Raw genomic sequence first — 21,960 nt, 5'->3', positions numbered from 1 at the left:
AAGTGACGCAGAAAGAAAGGTTTTGATCGTACATGACAGAATAATAATTCCTGCTTAAACTATCTCTTTAAGCGATGCACTCATGCAGACTGTGGCTGGTCAGTTCAGCAGTTCATAACATGTAGGTGGGTGACTATAAGTCTGTCTGGAAATGATTTTTTATAGTTCTGGTGTGGGTGTACATCTCTGACATGAAAAGACGCGACCACATCTCAGAACTTCATCTGGGAAAATAATATAATGCCAATAAAATAAAAAGATACAAATTTAAGCCCAGTGCACATTGAGTCCGACATTTGCGTCCGACAATTTCGCACGTTCAAAATAAATACGACCTCACGTTTTGTCAATAACATTTAACAATTCTGAGACACCGTACAAACGAGATCCAAATACGAGAAAACGCATACGAAAATCTCGAAATGTATTTGCAAAGACCTTTAGAATAGACTAATATGTCTTGGATTGTGTATTTTAGATGTCTTAAAAATGTATTTAAAGGGAATGCTCCTGACATTTATTTTTATCTTCTTTTCGATGCTTTTTAATCAGGCAGATTGTGTTTAAAATATGATCATATTCAAAGGGTTCAAATGAAAGAAGCTTAAACTTATAGTCTCTCTCTCTCTCTCTCTCTCTCTCTCTCTCTGTCTGTTTCTGTGCCCTTGAAAATGAATCGCTTTTCTTTAAATGTCCTCTAGATGGCGTGAGTGTGTCTGCGTTTCGTTGCCTGTTGATGGCGCAGATACATGATCAGATGAAATGTCCCTTTTAACCACTGATATGTTTCATACTAAACATCCACCACTGTGAAATGTAATTTTGTGCAAATTATTTAACTTTTTTAAAATTCACGTTTGCATTACAAATCATTTTTTTAAATTGTTCTTATTCTCACAACTGAATTGTGAGAATCATATTTTAAAATAGTTATTACTTTGGTATGAAGGATTTCAGTGTTATTTTTGATATATTATAATATATTATCTAAAAAAATGCTTGTGGTTTTAATTACAGTTTTCCTGCTCTCTCGAGCGACTGGAAGCCACGCCTACTAATGTTCCAATTGGCGCATACAGCAAAAGGGCGTTTCCACAGTGCACTTGAATCATATTCATTGGCTACAATGACGGCAGAGAATAAACTGTTGCTGTTCTCACCGGTGGCTCTTCATCAATGCGGCTGCAGGTGCGCGCGGAGGATGTGACTTATATTCACCGGAGAAACGCGTAAGTGTCTCATCTGCTCCATAAAGCCGCTTGATTTCCGCAAAACCTTTGGCTTGTCGTGTTGTCATGCTTCGGTTTTTATAGGCGGTTATATCGGAATGTTGTGATATTGTCACGCGTGTAGGTCATAAAAACGGTGATATCAGAAGGACAGATGTTTTTCGTGCGCGTTACAGGTCTGTGTTTCTATGTGCGCGTGACTCCCACGCAGCTCAGCTCACTGCGACGCCAAACCAAAATACTGCCGTCCACGCAGTCATCGAGATGTGCGTGTATGTGTACAGTAACGCGCAGATGTGATGCTTTCATGTGTGTGATGATGTGTCTGCGGTGGAATCTGCACAGATCAGTTGGCTAGTCATGTGTGAACATGTATGTAACACATCACACAGAATATTACATCAGTTTTATGTTCATCTCTCATAACTCCTGCATCACAGAACTCGTGTTTGCAGCACACTTGCATTACTGGACCTTCATTACTCAGCTTTAACATGTAATAGAACCTATTTTCTTATAAAGCAGTTTAATTTTCATCTCTCATTACTCTTGCATTACTCGTTGTTGTGTCAGTTATGCAAATCTATTCATCCATATGTGTGCAGTAACCTGGCAAAATGACCGTCCTGATCGCCATGACACTTTTAGAAAGTGTATGCACCTGCAGGCAGAAATAATTAGCCAAGAATGACTTATTTTGTAGTGTGTGAAAAATTCAGTCTGAATACCTGCCTGCCATTCCCGTGTTGACTTTATTGGACATTTGCGATGATACTCCCCCAAAAAGATCATGTCATGAATTACTCCCTATGAGTTGATTCAAATCTGTCTAAATGTCTTTGTTCTGTTGAACGCAAAAAGAAAGATATTTGGAGAAAGGGGAGCAACTGACATTTCTGGGACCGTTGACTACCATAGTAGGAAAAAGTACAATGGTAGTCTAAAGTGCCCCAGAACTGTTTGCTTTCCTACATTCTTCAAAATATCTCATTTTGTGTTCAACAGAACAAACTAATTATACAATAATTGAAGAGTTTGGTTCCAAAATGAGATGACTCCCTTTTAATCATGTTTTTATAATGTTATCATGTTTTTATTGTTTTAGTTAGCTGTTTTTATTTTATTATGAGTAATTATGGCTTAATCAAAACAAAACAATAGTAGTTTGATTGATATAATTGGAATGCAAAAAAACATAATTTTTGACAAATTTTTCATCTCATTTTGGAACCAAACTCTTCAGTTGTTCCTACTATGGTAGTTAATGATGTCCCAGAAATGTCAGCTTCTTACATTCAAATATATTTCTCTGTATTCACCAGAACAACATTTTTTTACAGGTTTGGATCAACTTGAGGGTGATTTAATGATGATGGAATTTTCTATTTTTGGATGAACTGTCCCTTTAAGACGATAATCCGTTTCCCTCAGTCATTTTAATGTGGTCTCGTGCCTTGTTCTCACCTAGTGCTTTGGTGAGGATTTAGAAATTGCTGAATAATTAGAACGCGTGGCCTGATGTATTACTTCAAAACCCTTCACGTAACAGTAAACACTCACAAACCGTAATTGATGTCTTTACATGCCAGTTAAAAAGTCCTCCTTCCATCTTTCCAGTTTAAAGGAACAGTTACATCTCTGTCATCCTTTATTCACTCTCATGTGTCTGTAAAGCTGCATCTGACTCTTTCTTCAGTGAAACCCTAAATAAGATATTTTGAGATATGTCCCTGTGGTTTTGTGGAAGTCAATGAGGTTCGGTATTCTTCAAAATATCTTCTTTTGTGTTACAAAGAAGAAAGTCCTAAATGTCAACAAATGATCATTATGGGTGAATTATCCCTTACAATGGACATACGCTGTCAGTTGGATGTTATCCACACATTAGCCACTGGTTTTCTGTAAAAGAAGTTCATTTTTTTTGTTTGAATTAGTAATCTTAAGAAGGAAACATTGGTATTGCTGTAATATGTCTGTGTTCTTGTGTGTTTTTCTCAGCGGGGACTGAACCCTGAAACATGCAGTGAGTTTAGTCGTGTGTCAGCAGTGGATCAGGAGGTGTTGCTCCATTGGAATGCTTTGTAAAAACAAATCATCTTTTGTTTTGACACATCTCAAAAACGTGTGCTAGACGAGCAGAAGAATACTGACTCAGTCTCTTATCTTGCTGTTGTCTTTCAATACTTTTACATCACTTCCCTTCATGACCAGTTGAACATTAAGACTCACTCATCAGCATAAAGATAAGCAAGCGACTGTCTGACCAGACCTGACTCGTCTCTTTAAAGCCCTGTGTTGAATGTTTTCTTATAACGCTCTGGTTCTTGTGGAACATTGACAGATTCATGGCCGAACATGTTTGAAGTGCAAAGCGTTTTTTATTTCCACCGTACATTAAATTACTGGTTTGTTATTTACAGGCTGATGGCGGTATTTTTAGATCATTTCAAAGCAGCGTGATTGAATTATTCTGAGTTCAGCGCTCTTGTTGTGTAAAAATCAGCCTACATGGAGACTTCAGCTTGTTGTAGATTACCGAGGGAGCATGCGCTTGTAGAAAAAAAAGTTGGAGAATGAATTTAGCCAAGCTATCAGCTTTATGATAAAGACATCACTTCATCACAACCGATCTCTGATTTCTTGATTCGTTTTAGCTGATTTGTTTTATGTGATTGAGATCTTATTTTATAAATCTTAACAAATTGATTTGTTTTTATAGTCAATGTTTGAAAATGTGCACTTGTAGGCCCTTTATTTTTGCAACCAGCTGTCTCTCTCATTTCGTTCCGAAACCGTGTGATTGTCTTGCCAGCCAGCTGTTTCATACAATAAAAATGGATGGGGACTTGGACAGCTGTGGTCACTATTTACGGTCATTGAAAAGAAACGAGCAGCATGGACATTCTAGATCCCTCCCGAGTCAATAACTCAATCGGATTTAAGTTTGGTCATTCTATTTCTGGAGAAACAAATGATAAAGGCTTTTGAAAGACAACATATATTGAATGTCACGAATGAATATTTTCTGAGTAAAATAGTGAAGTGGAAATATCTATACTAACTGAGTTTGTGGAGTCAAATTACAGGAGGTGAAAAATGACATATAAATATTTTATTTGGTTTATGGAGTGTCCGATAACAAGTTTACACACATACAAGGTGTAAAAACACTTTATTACCTAATTTCTTGACTTACTCTCAAATGATTTGTTCGGCGATTCCTCTAATTAATCCTCCTTTCCATCAGCCTACTCTGCTCCGATTGGTCAGATGGTCTAGTCTGCTGTGATTGGTCTACTGCATGCAGTGTCGCAAGTGGAACGTAGGCTGGCATTACACCGAGTGATGTAAATCTGACCGGAACTGAAATGAGATCTTCAAATGACTCGTTCGTGTGATTCAGAGTCGACCCATTTTTTCCCAAGCCAATAACTTTGTTATTTGTTCACTTTCGGCTCTACAACTCTGCAGACTGCTTACATTCACACACGACAACATTACACACGGCACGAAATGTATTTTTAAAGACATTGTAATAGTTACTCTTTAAAAAAGATGGCAGCATCATTGTATATTTACAGATTGGTAGATGTATTCATAGAAACAGTTGACTTTTGCAATCTTATAGACGTTTAGAAACTGCGTTTGGTTCATATATATCAATTTGTTTTATTTTATATGTAATTGTAATACATCTCCATAAAAGGGAAGGAAGGAGTCGGGAACCGGAAGACATTTTAAACATTTAATAAATTAATATAACAGCCGGCGGCCCCCCACGGACGGCGCCGGCGAACAGAACAAAACATAAACATAAATACAAACATAACACAAGTTCGGGCCCGGTCCTCTCTCTTCGACGGTCCGGTCGCTCGTTCCTTTTATATGATCCCTATCTCCTACGTGATTCGAGACCGGTGCGCGAACCACGGTCTCGCCCCGCATACTCTACTACATACCCCCATCACCCCTCACAGGCCGGGGGTACCCCCGCGGGGTGGGGTGGGGGGTATACAGCGACGAGATGAGACAACGGAGGTGGGAGCCCTCGGAGCGACTGGAAAGAGAGAGGGGAAAAAAAAAATTATAGCCCGGTTCCCTGACATGCTGCCGCTCGTTCCTCAACCAGCCGGAGTACTCTTTCGCGGTGCCTTGCGGTGGCCCTGGGGCTTCGGTGGACGGCTCGACCGTCCGCCCCCTGGCAGCCGACGGTGGCTACTCCTTTATCTGGGAGTCGGGGCGGGCTCCCCGTCCCCTGCTCCTCCCCCTCGGGCAGACGGACACAGGCTCAGGCCTCTGGCAGGCGGTGGCCGCACTCGGCACTTCCCGCCCCCTGCTCCTCCCCCTCGGGCAGATGGACACAGGCTCAGGCCTCTGGCAGGCGGTGGCCGCACTCGGCACTTCCCGCCCCCTGCTCCTCCCCCTCGGGGGACGGATGCAGGCTCCGGCCTCTGCCGGACGGCGGCAACTCCCCCACTCCCGCTTGGACGAAAGCCACCCCACCTCGACCCAGGGGCGCGGCAGCAAAGGTCGCTGTCCACCGAAGCTTTGACGGTGGCCGCACTGTGCACTTCCGTTTCCCCAGAGCCACCGCTTCGGGCAGCCACTGGCGGACGCCCTTCGTCCGCGCTGCCCGAACTCTCCGGCACCGCGAGGCCACTCGGCGACGAGGACTCTCCGACAGCATGTCTCACCTTCCTCCCGGGTTTCGGCCCCAATGTAACACATCTCAATAAAATGGAAGGAAGGAGGCGGGAACCGGCAAACATTTAAACATTTAATAACAGAAATAATAAAAGCCGGCGGCACCTCACGGACGACCGCCGGCGAACAAAACAAATACAAAACACAAAGAACATAAATATAACCTTAACATAAGTTCGGGCCCGGTCCTCTCTCTTCGACGGTCCGGTCGCTCGTTCCTTTTATATGCTCCCTATCTCCTACGTGATACGAGCCCGGTGTGCGCACAGCTGGCGCTAATTCACAATTACTCACCGGACTCGAACCACGGTCTCGCCCCGCCTACTCTACTACAGTAATTTATATATATATTAATTGTATTAAGTTCAGTAAAAACTGCACAACAGTTACATATCCTGTGTGGAGGTCTACCGGAACTGAAGTTTGGCCCACACAACGTTTGTTTATGTCGTCTATATGCTAAGGGCGACCGTTCCAACATTAGAAAAATTACCCTTTTGGTAACACTTTCCTCAAAGCGTGTATGTCTAATGCATAATAAAAGTAGTTTTAAAGCATTGTAATGTCTTATAAATAATTGTTATTACAGTTAAAACATTATAACACTTAGCAATTCATTATTACACTACACATTTTAAATTGGTTATACTTCTTTTCAACTACATATAATGCATTAAACCACACATTATGAAGAATTATAATGCATTTTATCCTTTTATAACTGTTTCTTATGCATTATACATACATGCTTCCAGGAAAGTGTTACCAAACTTTTTCCAAAGTATTACAGATATCTTCAAATCCTTTAAGATTTTGCTTCTCAACAAACTTTTCTTTTTGGATCTACATTTACATTATAAGGCCCTACATGATACAATCCCAGATATATTAGGGATCTAAAATTGTACAATTTTACCTATTTTGACAGGATTCAAATGTTGAATACAACTGATATTTTTGTATTTAAAGAAAATTAAAATTTCATCGTGTCAGTTCTTTCTCTCCTGAAAACAATGATCAAAATGTGCTTTGTTCGAGGGGATTACCCTCTTTTTGTGATCCATTGAGTAAAGTGGGAGGTTGTGAACTTGAAATGTTTCTGTGTTGTCGGTGTACATGTTTTCATGCCTGGGTCTGTCAGTTTAATATGACTGATATGATGTGTCTGTCTCGCTCACTGTTTGACAGTCAGAGTGTGATAGACAGACCTCGTGTTTGTCGCACACAGTTTGTCGGTGTTTTGGAGTGAGTCGGAGGCGATGACATGCTGTACTGTACACACTCCTCAATGCCAAAGGAAACACACACACACAAAATAAAGACATCCATCTGTTGTCACAGAGACCATGGGTATTCTCTTTGAGGATGAGAGTGAGGCAGTGCCTCCTGGAAAAAAAACATTACAATCAAACATTTTATCAACCAAAATGAAACGGCACGTATATTTCAAGCACTAGTGACCAACCAATTGATACACCCTGAGCCCAAACACATCCAGATGTGTTGTGAAATACCATAGAAAAGTAAATCACAGATAAAATCTCTTAAATATCTAAACATCGAATAGATGAAATGAACATCAAATAAAAAAAGTTTTGCTGAAGTCTCAAATATTTCTATGGAGAAAACGATTCTTCAAAGTTTGAGAAGAGATTTCAACAATGTGTCAAACTGAGCTCAGATTTGTCTCGTCTGCAATCAAAGGTCAATATTATTAAAGATCTCAATATCAACTGAAACATTTCTCATCAAATGTACCCAAATCCTGATCATTTTACGTTCATTTTACAACTCCAGACTCTTCATGTGTTTCAAACACTTTTGATTCTCCTAATCGATTTTAGGACAAACATCTGAGAAACAACTGAGAACTGTTCCATTAAATCTCCTGAGCTGTAACATTTTAGATTGGTAAAGCACTTTGACTGTCGCTGTATTTTGTCAGGTCTTCTTTTGAAGGTCATATGTGGTGTTATGATGGTTTTAAGATGTTTCTAGTTTCGGCGAACAGTCGTAATGAGACGTGTCTCTGTGTCGTGTGGCCTTTTCGTGTGTCATCTACACTTACATTTAGTCATTTAGCAGACGCTTTTATCTGGGGCGACTTATAGAGAGCAAGTCTAAGCTCAGTTTTTCAGCCGTCAGTTTTTATCTGTCCGTCTGGATGTTGTTCTTGTGTCAGCATGTCTCTTCTCACTTCTGGTTTTCTGTTGCTCTTTTGCGGCGTGAACACTCTTCTCCTCTAAACTATTTATTTATAGCTACATTGTAATTATCTGTGACCCACACATGCACAAACACTTATCCGTGCCGCCACACATGAAACCCATTGCCTTCACTGCCACAAGATGAAGAAGAATGTTTGCAAATATCATCCTGTGTATGTTTGTCCTTCAGAAAGAAAACATCCCACATGAGATCTCTTTAATGTCTCGTTGATCTCTCTTTTTTTTATGTTTCTGTGTGTTTCCACAGGTGTGTGTGTGATGGGCTCATGGTGATTGGGCACTTCACGTGAAATTATGTACCAGGTCCCCCCATGCCAGCCTGTAACCACGACGACCACTCGCCTCCGTGAGCCGCTCGTCTGTTCGACTGGATGAGGAACCCGGCCTCTGGTGATGTCATGCACAGGTTCGAGGTTCTTGGTATCGTGGGTGAAGGCGAGTATCATTTTAATTGGCATTTGCATTTTGTTTCCTCTTGTGTGTCAAGATATTTTAACATCCTAAAAGGAAAATGAATTTCCTTTAGAGGAGAAGCTGCATACTTTAATTTTCTGATTTAATTTTTTAATTAAGTTGTTTCTTGTTTTAAGGGCAAACCTCACTCGATTGAGAAAAAAATATTTGCCAGCGGGAAGACATTTTCATTTAAATAATTCTGAATGTTGTTTTGTTTTGGGGATGCTAAGATGTTGTAGCTGGAATTAAAACAAAAACTGCAGAAAATGACTGCTTGACAGTTTTGTGGCTTCTCTTTTCTGTCCTGTATTTCCCATTCTTTGCCATCCACAGCGGTTTGGAAAACACTTAAGGGATCATAACTGTTTTTTAATTCTCTCTCTCTCTCTCTCTCTCTCTCTCTCTCTACGGAGGCGTGTTAGCATAAAATTAATGACATGCCTAAAAACAAATGCGTTTCAGCCAACTGCATGGTCCGCTGTGGTGGAAATTCACCGTTACAGTGCATCTTTGGTGACGGCTAACTGTGCATTCTCAACGCCGCAGTCGAGAGCCTCAAAGTGGCCAGAAGTCGGCCGGTAGCGATCAGCGGTGTGTCTTGGCCGTTGAAGGCATGAAGGAGAGTTGAAATCGGGGCTTTTTTAAAAAGCGTTATTTAAACGTAAACGGTGGTGCGGTTGAACCTTGTTTTCAGAGTCTGATTAAATTACGTAGAAGAAGTCCTCCGCTTGGGAGGATTACAGAGAACGCATCCCTGTAAACTTTGGTCTACGTCAGAGTGCAGTAGCGTCTTCGGATCTTTCTACATCGTTGTTGGCAGGGCGACCAGAACGTTTTTTGACGCTCTCAACGGCGGCGGTGTGAAAGCACAGTAAGGGGGTTTTAATGACTCAGCTTCGCGTCGTACCGCAACACCCTTAGCTGTTATAAAATGCACTGTAACCCACTGTTTCTTGAGGCTTATTGCTTTATTACAGACGTCCTTATAAGAAACAATTATCATCTGAATAGGGCTTTTGATGTTTTCCTAGGTCACATTCACTCAAGTCATATAAAAATAGGAAGAAATCAAAAATCCTCAGCTCAAATGAAGTGATAAATTCTGTATATATATATATATATATATATATATATATATATATAGCCATAAGGTTGCATTCTTCAGTTTTGGAAGATTTGACCACTTAATAATAAATGTGGTCGGTTTATAGAGAGTGAATGTACATGGACAGACACACAAAAGGACTGTTATATTAAATTACATTAAATTCAGACCGTCATTCTGCCAAATCACTGACTATGGACAGGATTTTTTTCTATATTACAATGATGAGAATTCATTGTGAGATTCATATAATAAATATGATGAAAAGTGTATTGTCTTCAGGTAATTATGCTTAACTCTTATTGAGAGAATAGAGAGTGTGTGTTTACATGCATGCGTGCCTGCAAGTGTGTGTGTGTGTCTGCTCATGCCCATATGCATCAACATTTTGTGTTCCAGTGTTTGGCAGTGTTTTTGGCAACCTGTCTGTGTGTGTTGGCTGTATGTGTGTTTGACACGGTGTGTGTGAAGGGATGTTTGTGTGTTTTGCTGTGTGTGTATGTTTGGCCGTGTGTGTGTGTGTGTGTTTGTCGTGCAGTGTGTTCAGCTGTCGGTAGATTAGTTTCAAGTGTCTCTGTTGGCCATCAGTCTCTTGATCTCTCTTCAGCTGTTCTTCTGTATCTTCTCTCATATTCAGCATCCCTCACCCGTCCTCTCCTCTCACAGCCATCAGAAAGCCACTCGACATATATCTGATAATACATCACTGACGGAAACCCGTGCTGCATGGTGCTCAAAAAAAAACAGGTCACCGAGTTCCACTTTTGTGCCAGTTGAGGGTTTATGGCCTCGTTTTCTTCTCATCCTCATTCCAGCTCCTAATAAAGCAGGTTAACTCAGATACTCCTGAAGAACAGCTCATAAAACACAAGCTTTGACATTCACATTCTTGTCACGCTCTTTCTCCTCGGCTGATTGGTCACAGACACGTGTCGTTCTCTTCTGATTGGCCGGAGCGTGATGTAAAGATGCAGTGGATTTTATCGGCGTCAAGTAGCCAACCAGACCTTCACACCACAGGATGCTCGCATGCAGCTTGTGTGTGATGAGTTATTTTGGTACCTCTTCTTCTCTCATCAGTGCAAGATTATGTCATCACATTTGTGAAGTGAAGAATGAACTGAGAACCAGCAGAGCTTGAGTTGATCCCGGAGGGAAACGTTTTATTGCTCTCTTGTTTCGCTGACGTTCTGCTCTTTATTATGTACCAATTTAGTCACTTGTGTTTCTCCTAAAATGTTTGAGCTAAGACGGTTGTTGGCATACACAGCAGAGCCCACATGAAACGTCACATTTGATTTTGGAATGATCTAAAGACATATTTTAGCTCGTATTGAGATCTCTGACTGTCGCACTTTACTCACTTTAGGATTAATATGTTCTCTTCTCCATTGAAGACGTGTGTGTTTCCTAGGAGAAATATCAAAGTCTCCATTTGTTCTCTGTGTAATGTCATCACTGTCTGGAAGAAACGATTATGATTTGAAAGAGTTCTGATGTGATTTGTCTCCATCAGAAATCATCTTGTCTTTATTAAACGGTGTTGTTTTATTATTCATGACACTGAAGTGATGGAATCTCATTATCTCTGAATGTGAATCATCTCTCTATCATTAATAATCACATGATTCATCCTGACCAGTAGAGTCAAACCACTTTCCACCAGAACAAATCCAGTTTAACATCTCGATCAAAATGCCAAGCGTCCGCACAGCTTCTAAATCACCCACATTAAGAAATCAACTGAGCATTTAGTCCTGTATAAAGGACGTCTTATTTAGATCAATTCTTTATTTTATTTGATCAATTTCTAATTTATTTTTTGAATTCTTTATATATTCTTTAATTTGACCAATTCTTAATTTTTATTCTTTTTATTTTTGATCAGGTCTTTACTTAATTAAATATGCATACAAATTTATTTATTTAATTATTATTTGTCCCTGCGATGGGTTGGCACTCCATCCAGGGTGTATCCTGCCTTGATGCCCGATGACTCCTGAGATAGGCACAGGCTCCCCGTGACCCGAGGTAGTTCGGATAAGCGGTAGAAAATGGAATGGAATTATTATTTGTTTATTTGTCTTTCCGTTTATCATTTGTCCATTCATGTATTTTTCATTCTGTCATTCCATTATTCTTTTGTATTTTGGTCAATTTCTAAGTTGAATTTGTTTCATTTTTTTGTATTCTCTCTCTCTTTCTCTCGTTCGCTGTAAGTAAACAAGAAAATGTCTGCTGACGGTATGCATTACTAGGACTAGCAGTATGTCAAATTAACGTGACATATGGTTTTCGAGGATGAGGGCATGTCACACAACCTGTCCATGTTGGCATGCATGAGTCTGATTCGTCTGATTATGCCAAATGGCAGATGAATTTGTCACTTCCGTGAATTCTGTAATCGTGAGCTGGGATTGGACGCAGGGATGGGTTTTCCTCTCTTTTAAAGTGTAACGAGACTCCTTATTTTCTACACATGACTACATGTTTGGTTGTATTATAAGCCGTGTCTGATAAATAGCAAGATTTCATGGTTCCTCTCTGAAGCAGTTCAGATCTGTGGGATGTGTTCCTCTGGTCTTGAGGGACTGTAGATCTGTGCTTCAGATATATATAAATGCATATACAGTATATTATCTCTAATGCCAGAAACAGACCACGACTCAACACACAACCCACATAAACATACACACAGACACTGTGGTTTATGCGCACCTGAGAGCGTGTCTGTGGGTTTGTTTTTGCAAAACATGAATTCTGTTGTTGAAATAAACTCTCGGCAGTAACTGTTTTTTGTAAGAGCAAACGGGCATCTTTAACATTCATCTCTTATTAAAGTCTGTCTGGAGAGTTACTGCAGGTAAACGTGTTAATCAATGCCTCCTGTTTTCTTCTGTCCTTCCCCTTCACTTACTTGATTCTTCAGACACAAAGCACTCTTTGGGTTTTGGCACATCGCATGCATTTACTCAGAATTAAGACCGGGCGATGGGAGAAATCTCAAGCATTTAAACCTGTTTCTCTCTCTCTCTCTCTCTCTCTCTCTCACAGGAGCCTATGGTGTGGTCTTAAAGTGCAGACACAAGGTAAGATTCCTCCAGTATGTTTTGTGGTCATTATGATGGAGTTCTTGCGATATAGAAGATCTCTATATCTTGTTCAAATTGTGTCCACAAAATAAATTCTTTAAATTTGGAATAAAAAAGGGACGAGCTGCGATTTTTGTGGATAAAAAGCACGACAACGAGTACATTTCTCAACCAGCTCTTAATGATTATTCTGTTTAAAACTCACGCTGGGGTGTTTATATTTGAGTTTTCACAATTCCACACAATATATCATTTTACAAGTCTAATATGATATTTAAAAAAATATGCTAACATGCTTAATAATACAATGTATGAGATACAATATGAAAATGCCAGTAAAATCAATTTAAACCATATTAAATGAGAAAACTAAAAAGTATTGAACTGTATAAACGGCAGCTCTTCTGTTCACACGTGTTCATGGTAATATGAAGTGTTGAATGTGGTCTCTTAGTATGTCTATATAGTGCATTATAGTATTTTCCACAATGCATTGCGGTTGACCTTCACTTTTAAACATTCTTTAAGATGAGATCTGTGTAACACATCACAGTTTAAATACTTTATCACTGAATAGCATGCAGTGTACAGTATGCTTGCCGGTGTCTGTTCAGATCAGAAACAGAAAGACTAGTAACAGGTTTCAGTTCAGTGCAAACAGAAAGCGGTGGTGATGTGACATATGGTGAGTTTAGTTATTAATATCTCCTCCGGTTATGAGCAGCTCGGCGGTCCAGAGACAGATGGAGTCACCGTGACGACTGTAGCCTCGCTCAGTTAACACCACACATCTCTCTCTCTCTCTCTGTACCCTGAACACACTGAGTTCACGTGCCATCCGACACTCTCATCTGCAGAATGATGTCTTTGTCTTATCGTTTGATGATCACACAGAGAAATGTGTGCTGATTTTGAGTTTAATGATGGTGAAATTGTCCATTGGTCAGAGCTGTGGTCTGGTGGTCAGTGCTCGTGTTTTTAGTCTTTCAGTCTTTAGTTTGATGTTAGTTAACTATCAACATGTTTCTGATGTGATGTGGGTGTTTTGTTTTTTTGGGAAACACTGTGAGCTCATCGGATCTCTTGTTGAAGGTCATTGATTTGTTTCCAGCGTGTGAAACTCTAACACGAAGAGCGTGTCAATATGAGCAGACACTGCAGGCCGGATTATAATCGTGGTCAGAGGTCTGTCTGCATTTTGACAAAGTGTCAGTCTTGTTTTTAAAGATGATATCCTTAAATGGTTATATTTTTTTACCCCATTGACACAATGTTTAACCCCAAATAGTTTTTGTTTTAAGCAGAAATCTGACTCCACCTGAAAAATGACTTGGATAGCATTGAACGATGCTGAATATTTGTATTTTTTGATATGTTGTGTCTGAAATAAAAAAGAATGGTGTGGGTTATGGTGAAAAATGTGTGTTTGTGTATATGGTGTTTTTAGACCCAAAGTAAGCAAAACCTGAAAAATAGGAGAACAAATGTTTTCCAAAATTGTAAAAATACACATTTCTTTACGGTTAGTGTTCATAAGTAACTGTTTATAAAAACGTCTGTTAAATATCCTCAGACCAGTGTTAGCTCCCGTGTGTGTGTGTGTGCGCGGCCTTGTTTTTATATCCCGGTGGGGACCTAAACCTGAACACACGCCAACTCATGTGGACCAAAATTGGTTAAAGTGCAAAAAGTTTTCTATGATCTTTAGGTTTAGGGGTTGGGTTAGGGGATAAAAAACACAGTGTGTACAGTATAAAAATCATTACGCCTATGGACTGTCCCTATGGAGATAATAAACCAGACATGTGTCAATTCAATTCAATTCAAGTTTATTTATATAGCGCTTTTCACAATGTGTATTGTTTCAAAGCAGCTTTACAGGGGCAAACAGGAAAAACAGAAATGTTAAAACACAGCACAGTGCGTGTGTGTCTGCGTGTGCATATGCGTGTGTTGTGATACAGGTGCTTATTAGATAGAATCTGGTCTAAGGCGAGCTTAAAGGAGTGATCAGTTTTAAAATTTACACTGTTTCTGATTCAGTGCCAACACAGCTGCACCCAAGAACCGGTCCATTACACACACACACGTGTACACACACACAAGCTGGTTTGCTAATTTTAGGGTGCACTCAGTGATTTTATGGTTATGTGTTACTAGCCAATAAATTGTGATCTGGGTTTTTATAGAGACACCCATTAGTGTGGATTCAGAAGCACAAGTGCTCAGATTTAGATGGTGTTGTAGAAGTACAGGTGTGTTTGTCATCTACGAATCATGTTTTCTACTCCTGTCTGATAATGTGAAACATGGGAGATGAGATGATGTCATTTTCACCAGGTCATGTGAAGTGGTCAAGATGGTGGCCAGACTCAGCCGGGAGGACCAGATCTCCTCTGACGTGTCACAGCTGCACTCCTTTACTTTGATTAAAAGTTACTGAGTAAATGTTTATGAAGAATAGAGAGAGCTTTTTAGTTGTGATTTAGGAATTTTTATTTGTTGAAACTGACTGGGTCTAATTTGGTTTTATTAATCTGACTGATATCAGACAACAGAGGAATGATATAAGCAGGGAGAATAGTAATGAGTGCAGCTATAACTACAAACTGCTTTCATGTGATGTAAGTTTAGTGTTAAATACTAATCATTGTTAATTTAGCATTATTGTGATAAGTAGTTCGTCTTTGCTCATGGTTGGTGATTGAATTGTCTGAGATTGAGCTGGGATGGTCAGTCCGCAGGCTCTCGCAGGATGGCACGGGATGTTCAGATGGAGCTGTGTAATCTCTAGTTAGGGATGGGCACATGACGTTCATCTGGGCCTGGCGGAATCTCTCCCTTCCTCGGGATAATTGGCGTAGAGGCTGTTCATTCATTATTTATTGAGCATACTATGCATTAAGTGAATGCTAGACTGAAAAGATGTGTCTTTAATCTGGATATAATTTTGGAGAGTGTGTCTTACCCTCGAATAGTATCATGAAGGCTATTCCAGAGTTTAGGTGCTACGTATGAGAAAGCTCGACACCCTTTGGTGGATTTAGTTAATGTGTTATCAAATGTCTGGAGTGTTATTATATTTGAGAGCGTGATGGGTTATAATGTGATAGAAGCTCTGTTATGTAGACATGGGCAAAACCATTTAAGGCTTTATAAGTAATCAAATGAACTTTAAAGTCAATAGGATACTTAATGGTTAACCAGTGAAGCGATGATAAAACTGGGGTTATGTGGTGGTATTTTCTGGACCTGGTTAGAACTCTGGCAGCTGCATTCTGAACTAACTGTAGTTTGTTTATTGATGAGACAGGACGACCACTGAGAAGAGCATTACAATAGTCAAGCCGTGAGGTCACAAATGCATGAATAAGCTTTTCTGCATCAGCCACACATAAAATATTTCGTAATTTGGAAACGTTTCTAAGGTGGAAGAAGGCTCACAAAAAGTCAAAAGCACTTTTGTCAAAAGCACTATTGGAAAAGTTTTGATTAATGTTACATTGTGAGACGCAGTTTGATACTGTATTTGCTTTATACATATACTTGAGTACGTTAACGTCTAATGCTCTCTTTTGCTCAGGTATTATTTTAGAGTAAAGAAAAAAGGAAGTACTAGGTTTTTAATTATCAGTGTTTTGAAGCATTAAAGGTAAAACATATTTTATATCGAGGTGTGGATCGTGCTCTGTTAGATTCTCGGCTGCTGTGATTTGACTTCTGAGTTGTTTGATGACCATGATTCAGACTCTTTTTGAAAAGATTCTTCTGTTGTTAATGCAGTATAATGACAGGCCTGTCAAAGCATCACGTCTGAAGTGAGAGGTTCAGATAATGACCCGACAAACACAGATACAGAATCAACAGACAGATCATCTCATCATCAGTCCTTCATCTCTCAATTATACCCCATGTTATAAATCAACATTTTGTTTGTTAGGTTTAAGTTTATGTCTGTAAGATTTGACATTTTGCAAAACCATTTTCTTTAGGAAAAATAGACGTCATAACATCATGCTGTACCAAAATGACCAAATGCTTATGGATGTTCATACTAATAAAGACTCATTTATATTCCTAAAAATAATTTCTCTGATCTCTGTGTTTCACGCTGTTGTGTTTTGCTCTCAACACACTTGTTTTACTCTTTTATCTTGTTGACTGCTGAACAAAGCATGTTTAGATTTAGTTTTATGTTCTTTTTTTGTAACTCTCGAGATGAAAGCTGACACATTTTGATGACATGAAACAAAGTGAATGTTGACTCAGCTGAGATCCGACTGGTTTTTGTCTAGCGGAGGCACCAATGAACACATTCTCTTCAGCTTTGTTCGAGTCACTTGTTTTTTTATTTGTACAACGTAAACTTCATAGCGATGTCCTGCATAGAGATGTGATGTGTTGAACAAAAAGTTTTTTTGTGTCCAGCCCGTATCGCAAATGGCTTTGACAAACTTGCCATCCTTGGTGGTTTCACCGGTTTCTCTTCCCTCGTGTCTTGACTGGCTGTCGAATGGGTTTAACAAACTTGCACGTCTTGTTGGTGCAGTTCGCTCACCCTGCGTGACCCGATCGTTCTCTTGTCAGATGCTAAAGATGTAAGGCAAACCTCAGGCTCTTGCAGACGCTCATGAGACAACGAGAATTGATTCTTAAGAGAGCAATTGTGTTCAGACGCTGATGTGAAGATCAGATGAACAGAAACTGTACACAGACACCAGATCACTCTCTTAAATAAGCACTCTTTGTCTGTTTATAATAGAGATTTTATTTGGACACGGTTTGGTTTTTGATGAACGCAAGACAGTTTGTGGACGAGTCTGAACGGTATCTGACTTGAAGAGTTTTTTTAGATTGTTGTTGAATCTCAACTGGAGCCGTTTAATCTGATCAGAGACACACAAACAGATCTGTAGATTTTGTGTTTAATACAAAAAGAGAAATAAATAAAATCACAGCTCGATCAAATACAAATATAACATTTATCACAAGCTGCTATTGTAAGTGGTTTCAGAATCCAGATTTGATTTAGTGATTTTTGTTGATGATCTTTTGTGTTTTTTGTCTTGTCGGGGTCATGAATATGAAGGCAGTGCTGGTGGTTTTGGTTTGCTTATAATAACTGCTGATACATGGCAGGGTTAAAAGGAATAGTTCATCATCATAAAACATTATATATTATCATTAACTCGCCCTCAAGCCATCCCAGATGTATATACCTTTTTTCTTCTGTGATTTTACATAACAGTTGAGAAACAGTGTCCTCTCATGTGTTAAGCAGATTTTCGGCCCAAAGAAAAATATGAGTTCAGATGTTTTCAAATGTGAAGAATAGAGTATGTGTCATATATTTTCCTCTCAGCCTTTAACAGACAGACATTATGATGCTGGGTTGGTTATCTATGTGAGAATGAGGAGAATATGTAGGTCATTGAAACGCGGCCGTGGACTAAACCCCTTTCACACAAGCTATTTATACACACACTAAAGAGAGAAAGAGAGACTTTTATTTTCTGGATGGACACCGGTACACAGAGAGAGAATGTGGGTGTGTGATAGAGATATATTGTAGATGTAGGTGTGTGTGTTTGTGTGCATTTTATGAATGCATGTGTGTGTTTGTGTGTGTGCGTTTGTGTGTGTTTTTTGTGTCTGAGCGTTTGTATGCGTGCATTTGTGTTCATGTGTGGGTATTTTTGTGTGTGTTCATCTGTGTGTTTGTGTGCATTTTGTGGGTGCATGTTTTTGTGTGTGTGCGTTTTTGTGCACGTGTGTGGGTGTTTGTGTGTGTGTGTGCATTTCTGTGTATGTGTGCGTTTGTGTGTTTGCGTGTGTGTGTTCGTTTGTGTATTTCTGCATGCGTTTGTGTGCATTTATGTTATGTGTGTGCATGTGGGTGTATGCATTTGTGTGTGTGCATTTGTGTGCGTGCGTTTGCGTGTGTTTGTGTGTGTTTTTGTAAGTGTGTGTGTTTCTGTGAGTGGCTGTGTCTGTATGTGTGTGTGTTTATGTTTGTGTGTGTATGTGTGTGTACAGGTTTTTGTAAGTGTGTGTTTTTCTGTGAGTGCCTGTGTTTGTGTGCATGCGTGTGTATCTGTGTTTGTGTGTATGTGTGTGTGTGCGCCTTTTTTCAAGTGTGTGTTTTTCTGTGAGTGCCTGTGTTTGTGTGCATTTGTTTGTGTCTTTGTTTGTGTGTGTGTGTGTTTTTGTGAGTGCGTGTGTGTTTGTGTGTGTGTGTGTGTGTGTTTGCGTTCATTTCTGTGAGTTCATGTGTGTGTGTGTGTGTGTGTGTGTGTGTGTGTGTGCATGCGTGTGCATGTGTGTGCGTTTGTGTGTGTGTGCATGTGAAAGTCTGTTATTCATGTGAATGAATGTAAGGGTGTTAACACACCTCACATTACTGCTCTGCTCCTGGTGTTTTTTATTTTTATTTTTAGATCAAATATAAGATTTAACAACCACAGTGATCAGAGGTGAAGGGCACATCACACAGGTCGAGTTTGCCCCCTTCTGGTAGATGTCATAACTACATCATTCTGGTGTCAAAGAGGATTTTAGAGAGAGAGAGGTCTGAGAATATACTTTAGATAGTGTGCATGTGCAAAAGCTTCTTAATTGTTTTTCACAAAAAGAGGTACGAGACTAAATGTTCATAAAGTTATTACTTGAAAATCCACATTCAGTTTGTACTGTATCTAGTCAAATCAAATCTATCAAATCTAGTTATTAGCTTGTGGGTTTTGTGAAACATTGTGACTGGTCAACCAGTTTATACCAGTTTATAACCACCTACCAAGATCCAAAACACTGTTGTCAGTTTATCAGTGATGGATTTATTCTCGATGTAAATCACACAATAAAAAGTGTCTTTAGTGCTGGATCCTTGTTTCTGAATAGATGTTTATGAGATTTGGTTTTGATATTGTGAATCTGACCCGCTGTTTGTGTTTAAACATTAATAACACACATGTTTGCTTCTGCAGAGAGAGAAATATATCAGAGGAACAAAACTCATTGACAAACCTGTAAACCCTTCACCTCTGGGACTGTTTTTGTCTGAATGAATGATGTCTGTTCATTAAACACACGGCTTGAACGTGTGCATTTCTGTTCAACACGTCACTTCATTAATAATGGATTGTTCATAGTTGAACAATTATCTTGAGGGTCAGTGATGTGTGATGGTTTTAAAAGCCCTGTGTGTTTTTTTCAGTGTTAATTTTTAAACCACTAGCTTTATTCAAAACCTTTGTGAGCTCTTCACACAACATTTTAAAAAATCCAAATTCTGTCATTTATTTCCTCATGTGGTTGTAAACCTGCATGCGAGTCTTGCTTCAGTGGAACAGAACATTTTGAGAAATGTCTCTGTGGTTTTGTGTTCATATAATGTAAGTCAATGGGATTCAGTGTTGTTTGATTATCAAAATTCTTCAAAATATCTTTTAGTTTTTCTGAAAGAAAAAACTCTTATTTTGGGTTGAACTATCTATTCAAGTCTTTTTAAATACACAGAGGCAAGTGATTTTCTAAATTATATTCGAGACAAAAGGACAGAGAGAGACCGATGAGGGCCGAGAAGAGTTTTTTGTGTAATGGAGTGTGAAATAGGTCATATGAAGTGTTTGTGTGTGCGCTTGCATGCCTGTGTTTGTTCGCGCGTACATGCACGTGTGCGTATCTGTGTGTGCGCATTTGTGTCCTTGTGAATAACTGTGGTCACCTGTTCTACCACACTGTCCAGAGATAGAGAGAGAGTTTATTTCAGGGATGTTATCTCGACCTTCAGACTGGACATCTACAAAACACTTCATCATCATAATTCAACTTCCTGTTTATTCATCAGTGCAAAAGCAAATAATCTGTGTATGGGGCATTAGCGTCTTGCTGTTAGAGAGATCAAAATAGAACTGAATGCTTACAGTCTTCTCTCACTATTTTCATCTCTGCAAGGTTCCGTTCGGCCTGACCAATCAGGAAACGCTGTGTTCTATGAATATGCATGACATACTAATTCCTGTTATCTTCTGTTATAAGATGTGCGTTTATAACAGGAATGGACTTTCTCTTCAGCATGCATCATTTAATATTGGCCCGTGGCGGTGGGTGGGTTTGTTTAAGGACGAGCGTGGACCCTTCAGGGTGATCTGAGATCTATCCGCTCTCGATTAAACCGCTTTAGCTGTGACGACCCAGTTCACCGTCTTATCTTGCACAAACAGAAGAAAGATGCATTCACAACGAATGATCAAAGAAACAGATTTCAAACAGATAGTGTACTTAAAGCATTAAAGATGAGGTAACACACACAGTATCTGCCAATCTCAAATTAATCTTGAGTATGTGTATAGTAGTATTTTTTATTGTTTGTATCTTTAAAGAGTATTTAGTTTGATCAGATTTATAAAAGACAGATACAGCTGAAGAGACGAGCTGCTGGAACCACAGCATGAGCACACAACACATCATCACATTATCCCTTCATGTTGTTTACATTATGCACGTACGCTCCGATTGCCAACAAAACACAGACATATGACTTAGTTTGACTTACTGTGTGCGGTTCATGTCCGGCATCTTTTAGCGCTGGCACCCCAACATCTGTCAGTTTCAAACCATCTCAAAATCCAGTGTTTATAAGACATTCATCACCCAAATGCAGTGAGCAAACCAACACAGCTAAACTCCCGTCATCCGAGTGAAGCGGCATTGATGGGCGTGCTCTTCTCACGCCGCCTAGTTGACATGTGGCCGTGCTCTTTCTCTCAGGCTCGCGTGTTGGCGTGCTTTTCCGCTCGCTGGTTGACGCATGGGCCTCCTTTTATTGGTAAATTTTCTGATAAAGGAATAAGAACTCTTGATACGAAACGGGAACCCATGTTCCAAATGTTTCGAAACCTGTCCAAACTCTGGCAGAGTGAATCAAGCACAAAAATATTACGTCATAAGCTCGACTCATTTTTTGAAGCCAGCACGTTTAATAGTGTAAAGAAGTCAGAATGCATGGAATAGCATGTTACCTCCGCTTTAACTTTAAAGGAAATAAACGAATAGCACACTTGCATTTATGTTCTGTAAGGGTAAATAAAAACATATTTTTGTTTTTGTTATTTGTCTACTTTGTTATAACATCGCATGAACCCTAA

At 39.5% G+C, this 21,960-nt stretch overlaps 1 protein-coding gene across 3 annotated transcripts in view; it reads left to right on the top strand.

The window, feature by feature from the left end:
- Window positions 1-1,143: 1,143 nt before the first annotated feature.
- Window positions 1,144-21,960, top strand: part of LOC130409276 (cyclin-dependent kinase-like 5) — a 36,636-nt gene continuing 15,819 nt past the window's right edge. For all 3 annotated transcript variants that reach the window (XM_056733156.1, XM_056733157.1, XM_056733155.1), the window contains exons 1-3: window positions 1,144-1,229; window positions 8,409-8,596; window positions 12,777-12,811. In XM_056733156.1, the coding sequence (XP_056589134.1) occupies window positions 8,533-8,596; window positions 12,777-12,811 (99 nt within the window). In that variant the 5' untranslated portion in view covers window positions 1,144-1,229; window positions 8,409-8,532. The remainder of the gene's footprint in view (window positions 1,230-8,408; window positions 8,597-12,776; window positions 12,812-21,960) is intronic.

The sequence above is a fragment of the Triplophysa dalaica genome, chromosome 20, assembly GCF_015846415.1.
Source record: "Triplophysa dalaica isolate WHDGS20190420 chromosome 20, ASM1584641v1, whole genome shotgun sequence".
Lineage (NCBI taxonomy): Eukaryota > Metazoa > Chordata > Actinopteri > Cypriniformes > Nemacheilidae > Triplophysa > Triplophysa dalaica.
This window is presented reverse-complemented; position numbering and strand designations above follow the sequence as displayed.